General features: G+C 36.0%; 1 protein-coding gene across 13 annotated transcripts in view; it reads right to left on the bottom strand.

Moving 5' to 3' along the window:
* The window catches only part of KDM6A (lysine demethylase 6A), a 277,427-nt gene that overhangs the window by 98,212 nt on the left and 166,168 nt on the right, over positions 1–13,047 (bottom strand). For all 13 annotated transcript variants that reach the window (XM_034423876.3, XM_034423880.3, XM_034423878.3 and 10 more), the window contains one exon: positions 12,222–12,617. In XM_034423876.3, coding sequence (XP_034279767.2) covers positions 12,222–12,617 — 396 coding nt within the window. The remainder of the gene's footprint in view (positions 1–12,221; positions 12,618–13,047) is intronic.

Here is a 13,047-nt window from a genome sequence, read left to right on the forward strand (position 1 = left end):
TGGGTAGACCCAGCGGTGGGATTCTACTTCGGTAGAACCGGTTGTTAAGTAGTTAAGCCAGTGGTTGCCAAAGTGGGCGGTACTGCCCCCTGGGGGGTGGTGGGATGCCTTAGAGAGGCGGTAAGAGGCAAGGGGGGGGCAGGGGGGCGCTAGAGGCAAAAGGGGGCGACGGGGGGGCTAAGTGGCAAGGAGGATGGCCCCCACCCTTTGGCCTGTGCCTCGCAGCAGTTACCCCCTTGCAAGCAAACATCAAGAAAAAAACAGCCCCTTTCAGCTTCAGCATAGGTTAAGTAGCACAAGTTGATTAGATCGGCCTCCCAACTCTCAGCTGATTTGCTCTCAGCTGTTTTGTGCAGGGCTCTCCTGCTTGCTGCAAAAAGTGCTGGAGCAGATTTTTTTTCCCTAGCTATGCTGAAAAAATGAAACTGAAAGTAAAGCAGGCTCTTTGCTGTAACGTGACAAAATGAGGCAGAGAGAGATTTCTTTTTCTTTTTTCTCACCAAAAAAGGTAGGTGCAAACAATGGGAAATTTAGGGCAAAAGAGGAGAGTTCAAGATTTTAAAACACAAAAGAAAAAAAGCTCTATTTAACTAGGAAATTGTAATAATTGAGATACTATTAATTATATATTGTGTTGAAAGCAGAAATGGTTAAGTTGTGGTTTGGAGGAATATATGGGGGAAATTATTTGGTTTATTATTATTGGTAAATATAATTGATTTGTAAGAAATTGGATTGCATGGAAATAATTGGAATATTCATGTTCATATTAATATACAAAAAAGATAGTTTTATAACTAATTGATTTATATTAAAATGTTGAATTTGTATTAAACAACTGTAATATTACATAATTAATCAATGTGAGGATGGATATAAAAATAGATGACAATGGGAAGGGGTATAATATAGAATAGAAGGGAAAAATTGAATTTGATTAAGATTAGAGATGAGGATGAAGGGTAATATTGGTTTTTTACAAAAATAGATGAGGAATAAATATGGCAAAAAGGAAATATAGAAATTGTAAATTTAATTGAAATGACTAAACACTGTTTAAATTTGTGAACCGGCAAATCTCTGTTCAAAGAAAATACATTGTATGTTTGTATGTGTGTTTCTAATTATTGCTATTTATTCATATTTGTTCTCTTTTATTCTTTAAAGTTTAACAATTCATTCTTTATCTTAATATCTTTATATTTGTTTGGGGTTGGCTTTCTTCCCTTTCATCTTTTTTATTGTACAGCAATCTTTCTCCTCAAACCTAGCACCCCTCTCTTTTCTTTCCTTCTTACTTTCTCTTTCCCCCCTCTTCTTCTCCTCCCTACTTCCTCTTCCTTTCTCCTTTTCCTCCTCTCTTCCTCCCTCTCTTACCCTCACTCCTACTTTAATTTCCTTTCCCTTCCTTCCTCCCTTCTCTTCCTTCCCTCTCTCTCCTTCCTTCTTCCATCTCTCTTCTCCTTCCTTCATCCCTCTCTGTTGCTGTATCCTTTTGTGCATATGGACTACTCAGAGGGCTGAAAAAGTTATTTTTGACTGGTCATCGCACTTTTGACCAGTCCTCGAACTTACGACTGCCCTCACATTTTACGTTTTTGCCCTATCTTGTCACCATGGTGAAGAGAAGCAGTTGTGAAATGAGTGACACAGTTGTTAATAATGCTACAATGGGCATAAATGATGATCAGTCATAAGTGCGAAGACCGGTCAAAAGTGCGAGGACCAGTCAGAAATGACTTTTTTCAGCCTTCTGAGTAGTCCCTATGCACATAGCCACGCCCACCCAGTCACATGACCAGCTAGCCATGCCCACCCAGTCACATGACCACCAAGCCACACCCCAACTAAGCCACGCCCACAGAACCGGTTGTTAAAAAAATTGAATCCCACCACTGGTTAAAAGTATAATTGTAGGAGGTGTTACAGTTGCTTTGGGACTGTAATCAAGGAATTTATGTCATAGTTGTTCTGCTTCTATTTTCAGGTTTGGTATTTTGTGATTTTCTTCAGATTTTCTCTTCTGCTATCTCCAGGTACTGCTATGTCTACAATCCAGGCTTTTTGGTATTTTTTACTAAAAGTTGTTTGTCTGCTTGAATTCTAAAGTCCCAGGGTACTTTAGCTTCATTTTCTATTACTTTGTCTATTTTCTGGTCCCATCAGATCTTGCTCACAGGAAAATAGCATTTCTCGCAGATATTCCAAAGCAACATTGTTAATACTTTGTCAGACCATTGTTTGTAGTGAATCTGTATGATCTTCTTGTAGCAGCTAAGTGGTCTACTGTTTCTTCAGCTTCTTTGCAAAGGTAACATTTGCTGCCTGTTGCTGTCTTCTCAATTCTGGCTTTGTATGTCTTGGTCTTGTGCAGACAGAATCAGTTCCCCTGTCTCTTAGTCTTGCTATTATCTGCAATTTTTTTTAATGTATTGGCCTTGTAAAACTTTGCCTTGCCACATTTCTTTTCTATTATTTCATTTCATTATTCATAATCTTACAGGCCAGTTTGGTCTCTCCAGTAGTCAGTTAAGGCTTACTGGTATACTAGCTCCAGTACATCTCTGATCAAATATTCTTCCAATGGCCCTTTTTCTTCTTTAATTGTCTGATGTACTTGTAATATTCTACATCCCCCTATTTTTGTTGCTAAATAAAATCTGCCAACCTAACTCCATGGTTGAATGAAATGATTTATTATTTTTCTGGCCTTCCTACTCAGGACTTTTAGTTCTGTTAAGAGTCTAGTTCACTATTCCAGCTGTGTTATCTAATGAGAGGAATTGCTCAGGTATTAATTCCCTTGAAGAAATTTCCTCCACTTAGTTTGGACTAAGATCTTCTTAACTCTCTTGATGCATTCACTTCAACTTTCTTCTCAATTTCAGTGTACTTAATGTTGAGCTTGAAAGATGCTCAGGTATTTATAGTAATCATAATCATCCAGACTCTTGTTTATATAGGGCATCTTGATTCCTTCAGTTTTCACTGTTTTTCCCCTGGTAAGGGTGACACATTTTTCCAGTCCAAACTTCACTGGAGTATCTTGACTGTATTGAGTCAAGATACTGCAGTGTATCTTGTCAAGATTGTATAGTCAAGATAGTATAGACAGAATCAGACCAAAATGTTTTTTGCCCAACAGATACATCAAAAATAATATGAGAACCATTATAAATGTACTTGAATATTATGAAGCCCACCCAGACAAGCAAGTAGCTCTGATATTCTTAGACGCACAGAAAGCTTTCGATAACTTGAATTGGGACTTTATGATTAACCAATTAATAGAAATTAATTGGGGAAATTTTTTTTATAGAAATGATTAGAGCGATTTATTCTACCCAGAGAGCAAAAATAATTATAAAGGTGAATATACAGAAAGTTTTAATATAGAAAAAGGAGTACGACAGGGATGCTCTCTGTCCCCCCTATTATTCATCCTATCCACAGAAATATTAATGTCACAAATCAGACAAAATTCGGACATAAAAGGATTAAAATTTAAATCACAGGAATATAAAGTCCAAGTATTTTTGGGGGGGATTTGATTTATATGCCGCCCTTCTCCGGAGACTCAGGGTGGCTTACAATGTGTTAAGCAATAGCCTTCATACTTTTGTATATTTATACAAAGTCAGCTTATTGCCCCCACAATCCGGGTCCTCATTTTACCTACCTTAGAAAGGATGGAAGGCTGAGTCAACCTTGAGCCTGGTGAGATTTGAACTTGCAGTAATTTCAGGCAGCTGATGTTAATAACAGTGCTTTAGTCTGCTGCGCCACCAGGACACTTTTTGCCGATGACCTGATATTCATTATTGAGGAACCCTTAGAATCTGGACAATTACTATTTGAAGACACAAACCAATTTGGTAAAGTGGCAGGGCTCAAAATAAATAAGGGCAAAACTAAAATGTTGATCAAAAACCTAACAAATAAACAGAATGAGAAATTAGAGGAGAAATTGGAGATTTCGAGAATCAAAAAAATTAAATATTTAGGAATACAGATATCGGCAAAATGCACCACAATAAAAAAGATAATTATGACACATTGCTACAAAAAATCCAAAAGGATCTAGAAATTTGGTCCAAATTGCAAATATCAACAATAAAGATGAATATACTACCCAGACTGCTAAATTTGTTTCAAACTATACCGATCAAATTAGAGAAAAAATTCTTCGAACAATTAAATAAAATTATATCAAAATTTAAAATACTGCAAGATAGTAGAAGTAGAAGCAGCTTTAGTCTCCCAAATTGGGAGCTCTATTATCAGGCCACAGCACTAACATGGCTTAAAGAATGGATTCAGCTACAAAACAAATGAGTACTTTGATAGAAGGTCATGATCTCCAGATTGGTTGGCACAGTTTTCTCTGGGATGGGAAAAATAAATATCATACATATTTTCAAAGACATTTACTAAGAAGTGCCCTTTTGCAAGTCTGGGAGAAAATTAAGAAGGATCATTACACAAAAGTCCCAATTTGGCTATCAACTATGGAAGAAATATTACACCCAAACACCACGGACTTGAGCAAAATGATAAGATATGCAGAACTACTTGATGAAAAAGGGGAATTAAAATCAATTCAAGATTTGAAACAACAAGGATTAAACATGGAATAGTGGCCATACTTACAAATAAAAACTAGATTCAAAAAAAATCAGGAGCAATATGGCATACAGAGAAAAATTGGATATGGATAAAATTTTATTAGGATCGGGGGGGGGAAAGATTAACAAAAATTTACAATCTCTTATTAAAATTCAAAATGGAAGATGAAACAGTAAAAGAAATGATAATCTCGGGCACAATATAGAATTATAAAAGTGGGACAAATTGTGGGATAGAAACTATAAATTAACAATGGCAGTAGCCTATAAAGAAAATTTGTATAAAATGTTCCATAGATAGCACCTGGCACCAGCGAGATTGGCCAAAATGTTCCCAAATTTATTACCTAATTGTTGGAGATGTGGTTACAAATTAGGCACATTCTACCATATGTGGTGGATGTGCCCTAAAATAAAATTTTTTTGGCATAAAATTAAAAATTGGCTGGAGGAAATTACCCAATTAAAAATGGAATTTAAACCAGAACTCTATTTATTAGGAATACTTAACCCAAAAATAGACAAATCTTTACAATATCTAATACTTCATATATTAACGGCAGCAAGGATTACCGTCGCATATGGATGGAAACAAAATAATGTACCAGGAGAGGAAACAGTAATTCGAAAAATTCTACAATGTGCAGAAATGGATAAGATGACGCTGGAAATTAAGGAGAGGGAAGAGTTGGAATATTATAGTGTGTGGAACAAACTATATGATTGGTTAGAAAAAAGAAATCAAAATAATAATTCAGAATGTTAATTTAATCAGGTTAAAACTAGAAGTGTAAATTACTGAATAGTGTTAACTGATAATGATGGTTCTGTAAATAGATACAAATGTAAATAAATGTAAATATATGTATGTAGATGAATGATTGAATAAGAATAGAGAATATATATCCATGTCGATACAGTAAACTGTAAAATAATATATGATGTAATGTTATGTTTGTTACGTGTTTTTAATGTGTTTTCGTTTTTTGTTGTATTTTTCTTTACTTTGTTTTTAAAAGTCAAAAGTTCAATAAAAAATTTTTTTTTTTAAAAAAAAGATTGTATTGACAGTGTTAAGCAGTGATTATATTTCAGATAGCATTTTTCCATACAGCTTCATGCAAAGGAAGCTTGGAAGATGTTTTTGATATTTGATAGCCATGTTCAGTATTGTTGATAGAGGAACAACGCAATGACGAACAGCAATGGTGATAGTGAGTCTCCTTGAAAGTTTCGTCTCTTGATATTAATTAATTAATTTATTATTTATTATTCATATTTCTATGCCGCCCACTCTCCAAGGACTCTGGGCGGCTTACACCAGACAGTATATTAAATAGCATTTTGCCCCCAACAATCTGGGTCCTCATTTTACCCACCTTGGAAGGATGGAAGGCTGAGTCAACCTTGAACCGATGAGATCTCTCCCAATCTCTCACTATTGACCTTCAACTGTGTCTTCCATTGTGCTACTTATCTTTATACAAAGTTTCTGATGTTCCTGCTGATTCATGTTATTTCTAGGCACTTGATTATCCTTCTTGTAATCACTCCAAGCTACATTCAAGATGGTTTTCCTTCTCTCTGTTTTCCAGAATCATCCTGAGAATTAGTAACTGCTCTTTTGTTCCTCTGCCGTTTGGGCAGTTTTCTTTCTTATTTTCAATTATATGCTCTTAGAGCTGCATCAGCTACCACACCAGTTAGCAATTTGAAAGTTGTTGTTAAGCAGGAAATTGGCATGGAGTTGTCTGGTGTTGTCCATTTTGTTGGATTATTCAATATTAGGTAGATTTTGCCAGATGTTAACTAATCTTCAATTTTATTTCCTTGCAGTATGTTGTTAAACTGCTTGACAATGAATGACTGTAGAGCAGTTCTTATAGTGAGCCGGTGCTTATGTTTGCTATTACAATATTGGCATCTTTTAAATTTGTGCTAGTTTTTTAAAATAATAATTTGTGCTACGTTTTTTTAATGTTGTTTTTATGCTGTTCTGGATGCTCAGTTATTCTTTGTTTCAATTCTTTTAGTTAGAAGGCTTTATTCTTTCTGAGGAGAAGGCAGAGAGGGTGCCTGGATTGGGAATGAAAATGTTTCAATATCTATCCTGGTTTCCATTATGATGGCTTCATGATTTACTTCTACAACATGAGCTATTTTTGGCAAGGCTTCAATTTCTGTGCTTGGGGTAGGCCTTTGCAGTTCTTCCAACCTGCTTCTGTGAATAGTTTCTTTCATATTATAAATTAACCTTGATCTGCTTGTCACTGTTCTGCTATTTCTGATTCTGGATGCTGTGTCCAGAACTGGTGCATTTTTTTCCAATATCTTCTTCTTGTTGGACTTGATTTGTAACAGTATATTTATATTTCTTTCTTTTCAATTCTTGTACATTTGTGCCAGGTAAAGACCTCTTCACCCAGTAGTCCTCCAGTTGCTGGTCCTGGTTGCTCAGTTAACAGTCCTCTACACCAATTTATCCAGGAGCTCCAATACCTAGCACTATCCTTGTTGCTCTAGGAATCAATCAATCTTTCTCTGTAAATTACCTCTCACCATGTTGTTTATGGGAGAGTGACTCTGCATCTAGCTCCTCTGATAAGACCTATCCAATATGGTTGAACATCTGGCATAGCATCCCTTTTTCTCACAGCACACAAGCCCACAACCACATCAAGGCAGTACCTCACTGTGGGGTTATTATTATTATTATTATGGTTGGTAGCAGACTCAGCCATATGTTTAGACTGGATAAGAGATTTTTATCCATCTACTGAGTCTTTCCCAAGGACCTGGATATTAGATTTGTATCCCTCTTTTTGGGAAAAAAAATGGGAGGGGGGGTCAACTCAAGGTGGCAAACATGCATCTATCTACCTCTTGTTTTGTCTATAACAATCCTGTCAGGTAGGAGTGGGCTGAGACAGAGAGACTGTTCCAAAGTTATCCAATTTGCTTTCATGTCTAAGGGAGAAAAAACTAAACCTACAGTTTCTTGGTTTCTATGTAAGCATTTTAACCACTAAACCGGTTCTCTCATAAGGAAGGCCACACATCAATTCATGTACCACAGTGAGTGTGGCAGGTGGGTTGTAAATGTCGTGAGTAAGCACTTGTCTCTAGACAAGACAGTTGGATTGTGATGGCTAGTTATAGAAATTAAATAAAGAAATAAATTTAATTTTATGCTATTAAGAAATAAAAGATCATAAGTCCTTTGTTCATTATGTTCCTGACGGATTTAAATTATAAAAATCAGATTATAAAAAAATCTGAGGGATCACCTTTTTTCATGAGTCTATACCCATCCAACTAGGTCAGGCAGAATGGGCATGCTGCACATCCCATCAGCCAAAAAATGTCAGCTGGCAGAGACCAAAAGGAAGCTTTTTCTGCAGTGGCTCTATGAACATCCTCTCTTCAGACATCAGAATGACCCCAATCCTGTTACCTTTTGATAAATCCCTAAAATCCTGGTTATGTTCCCCAGTATGCAGTGCTGAATGTGAAAAGAGTCCTGCTTCTTATATTGCTATAGGAATATTGCTAACTGGTCAAATATCATCTTCTTTTATATATTGAATTGGATGTTTTTAATGTTTTTACTGTTTTTACTGTTTTATTATTTTAAAATATTTTTAAATCTTTAAATTGTAATATATTTTCTGAATTGGTAGTTGCCCAGAGTCATTGACTGAGATGGGCAGCCATAGAAATTGAATGAATGAATGAATGAATGAATGAATGAATGAATATCTAAAATGGGTACAACAGGATTTTATAGATTTCTAACACATTTCTAAATTCATTATACTCAAAAGATACCATAAACTAGAATAAATTGATAGTAAATGATGAGAAATCTTTAATGCAAAAAAGAGAAATGCACGGATTTACTTAGGTCAAAAGCAAATTCTACCTGTTCGTGTGAATTTCCTGAGAAATTATGAGTAGCAATGAAAAACACTTTCAATATTATTTTAATTGTACATTGTATTATTTATTATGCAATTACCTAAAAAAAGGTCAGATTTTTCATTTTAATTACCTGTATTCAAATTTATTTTACTTTTTTAAAAAAAAATTCTTCTTACCGGCCCCTAGAGGTTCTTGATCAAATGTTCTTTCCCTCTAGAGCACGGGTGTCAAACTCACAGTGTCCCATTGCCGTCATGTGACATATTGCAACTTTTTTCCCGTTCTTGGAGCTGGGGTGGCGTGGCCTGCGCATGACACATCCGGCCCATAGGCCGCCAGTTTGACACTCCTGCTCTAGAGCATTCCTGTTAAATGAGTTTACTTACACAGAACAACTTGGAGGAGGATTAAACTGAAGCACTTCACAAGAAGCTATAGAAACCGATGGAAAAAACATTAGGAAAAATAGTTTTTAATCCATCATTTTCTTTATGAACTTCATACATTTGAAACATTATTCATTTAGATTATAATTTACATTTATAATTGTTTAATGCATTGTAAGCCGCCCTGAGTCTCCGGAGAAGGGCGGCATATAAATCGAACTAATAATAATAATAATAATAATAATAATAATAATAATAATAATAATAATAATAATAATAATAATAATAATAATAATAATAATAATAATAATAATAAAAAATAAATAAATAAATAAATAAATAAATAAATAGGAGTCAAATAAGATTCCAATTTACCATTCAATTTAACTGACTTAAAAACAAACTTTTCCCCCTTGCTTTCACCACACTGTAAAGCAGTCAACCTAGATAAATATGGTTTTACATATTAAAGGCCATTCAGGGGGAATTTTCTTTTGCTGTTCCCATAAACTTTAACTGGATGAAGTGTTGCATGATCAGGCAACATACAACATATGGAAGATATTTCAAATGGGCTAACATACAGAATGAATCCAAAATCTTGGACCCATGACTCTTGTGAAATTGAAATTTAGCAAATTTTATAAAACATTTTATGACCAAAATTATAAAAAAAAACAGTTTATGACATAATACAAAATGTCACAAAACATTTCCTGTCTGATGTTTGACTATGCTATAAAGTTCAACATGAGGTAGTTTTAAGGCAGATACATCTCTGAATATCTCCCTGAATTTTTAAGAACTTTTTAAGTACACTTGAAGCTCTCCCATTGTTGAAAGCATTGAGGAATCTAGTAAGGAAATATCTCTAAAACAATGACCCAAGGTGGCATGGGTTGTCTAATTTTTCCTTGAAATTGAAAAAGGAAAAATCACAAGATAAAAATATAACATCCAATACACAAATAACATGAATGAAGAAGAGGATACCTCACATTCAGATATCCAATTGGAACCATCTCTGTAGAGACATATGGTTACTTAATTAAACACCAAATGTATTGTTATGAATTTCCTAAGAGAAATAAATTCAAAGCTCAATAATTAGTAAATAGATGAGCTAAGTTCAATGATAAATAAAATTCTTCCAAATCAATCCCCTTAAATTTTTAATTAAATTTTTGACTGTGTTTAGAATTTCATTAATATTTTTCTACCATGAAAACGGATAAAGCAAATATTCATTCATTCATTCATTCATTCATTCATTCATTCATTCATTCATTCATTTAATTTTATTTCTATACCGCCCTTCTCCCGAAGGACTCAGGGTGGTGTACAGCCTAATTAAAAACACAAAGACAGACAATATTTAAAAATAATTAAAATTATTAAATAATAGGTCCAATTTATAAAACCCTGAATTTAAAATCCCATTTAAAACCAATTAAAATCTTTATATTGATAGCCCAGCCTGGTGGAACAACATGGTTTTGAGGGCACAGCGAAATACACGGAGATCAGAGATTTTACGAATTTCTGGGGGGAGTTCATTCCAAAGGGCAGGGGCTCCTACAGAGAAGGCCCTTCCCCTGGGTGTCGCCAGCCGACATAATTTGGCTGATGGCACCCTGGGGAGACCCTCTCTGTGGGAGCGGACTGGCCGGTGGGAGGCTACTGGTGGCAGAAGACAGTCTTGAAGGTATCCAGGTCCAATGCCATGGAGCGCTTTAAAGGTGGTAACCAATACCTTGAATCGCACCCGGAAGACCACTGGGAGCCAGTGCAGCTCACGCAGGAGGGTTGTCACGTGGGCTCAACGAGTTGCGCCCATAACCACCTGTGTGGCCGCATTCTGGACTTTTGTGATTAAACCCATTTTGTATTGGTGGAAGAAAATCATATTACTTTTCAAAGTAAGACATACCATATTTTTCGGAGTATAAGACGCACATTAGTTTTTGGGGAGGAAAATAAGAAAAAAAAAATCTGCCTATGCCTACCCGCATCCATTGGTATTCATCTGGCTAGCTTCCTTGCAGCAAACAGCCAACAGCCTGGTCAGCTTCAACATGTTATCGCAGCCTGATTAAGCACGAGCAGCTGATTGGCGGTTGGATCAGTCTCCCAGAATATCACTAATCAGCTGTTCCAGGTTGTGGGGATCGCCACAGCCCATCACCGCCTCCACGCATCATGTTTTTTGGCCTCCATGTATCGCGTTTTTGGCCTCTGCGTGTTGTGTTTTCAGCCTCCACATGCTCCATTTTAGATCCATTCCAGGCTGTGGGGATTGCCACAGCACATCATCGCCGATCGCTGCCTCTGCGCATCGTGTTCTCGGCCTCTGCATGCTTTATTTTGGGCCTCCATGAATTGCATTTTCAGCTGGTTCCAGGCGGCAGTGACAATCCCCACTGCCTGGAACTAGCCAAAAATGTGATGCGCGGAGGCAAAAATGGGTATGTGGAGGCCAAAAAACGTGATGCGTGGAGGTCAAAAATGGCTGAAAGGTGGGGCCGGAGGGCAGGCGGGGCTTTGGCAACATTCAGTATAAGACACACAGACATTTCCGCCCATTTTTAGGGGGAGGAAAAGTGTGTTTTATACTCCAAAAAGTACGTTAGTTCTACTTTAATAGTTATATATATAAAAAACTGATGTCTTATTTTGAGTTTTCAAAAAGAAAAAAAAATACTATATTTACTTGCAAACATTTCCTATGTTTGTGATTTTTTTTCTTTTAGAAAACTAAAATTTTATTAAATAAATTCTTAAATAAAAATACTAAGAAATTCTAAAATAATGAATCTACTCAATTGGGTTTACTTAGTAAATATAATTGTAATTAATTGTAAATATAAATATCACCTGGTGATTCAAATATTTCATGTTCTTTCTGATTATTAATGAATGTTACGTTTTATTTAAACATATCTGTAAGTATCCTATAAACTGTTCCATTTTGGAAAATAGTTTACTTAGTAACATAGATTAAAGTCTGCAATCACATGACCCTGGGACACTGAAACTGTTGCAAATACATGCCAGTTGCCAAGCACCCAAATTTTAATTGTGTGACCATCGGGATACTGTGATGGTTGTAAGTGTGAGGATTGCTCATAAGTTATTTTTTTCAATGCCACTGTAACTTTAAACGGTCACTAAACAAATGATTGAAAGTTGAGGATTACATGTATATTTCTACTGAATGGAAACTGTCATCTGGAAAAGAAAGTTATGCTCTTGCATCAGCATTAAAAATTAAACTGATATTATCATTTACCTGAGTGGAGTTAGATAGTTGTTTTTTCCACGGCTCCTCTGCGCTGCTGGTCAGGTTTGTGCGGTTATGAGGTAGAGAGAGTGCGTTTCGCTGCAGGTAAGGCACGTTTCCATTACTTCCACTTCCTGTTATGTGATTATTGCCTATCAAAATAGTGTCTGTACTACTCAGCGTTTTTGCTGTGCTGCAGGGAACTGAGCCTGCTGGAAAGGGTCCATTTGCCATAGGCTGCCCAGGACAGGTTGGACGGATTCCGTGCTGTGTGATGTTAGGCACTCTGGTTAGAGCAACCTGTGGCTGCTGACCAGAGACAGAGTTTGTAGGCAGTGATGAGTCAGTTGTTGGCCCATTAGCAATTCCAGTAGATCGTACCTGTGCAACTCCCATCTGCCTCATCTAACAAAAAGGGAATAAAATATTTAAAAGGTTGGCAAATTATAGTTATGATTTCCTCAAGCATTTTTGGTGAAGCAGGTATTAAAGCCCAAACTACTTTCTTCTAAAGTTTATGAATATAAAGGTATACCCCATAAAAGATAGTACAAAATTATACAAGCCCATAATGTGACATATGAATCATTCTGTCTGAGCAAGATCATATTGAGCAGTAACAATGAAAAAAATGTTATCCCTTTGGCATATTTTATAGGCAAAAGTTGCATTTATGTACATGGCTGTCATTCTTAAGTCATTGTGTACTTCTCAAAAGTACACTGGCAAAAATGAAATAAATACAGCAGCATAGTAAAACATAATAATAACAATCCAGCAGGAATCAGGAATAAGTGATGCAGCCAGGAGCAGTATATACCTCAACATAAAATGT

This window comes from Pantherophis guttatus, chromosome 5 (assembly GCF_059756535.1).
Source record: "Pantherophis guttatus breed Tessera chromosome 5, ASM5975653v1, whole genome shotgun sequence".
Classification (NCBI taxonomy): domain Eukaryota; kingdom Metazoa; phylum Chordata; class Lepidosauria; order Squamata; family Colubridae; genus Pantherophis; species Pantherophis guttatus.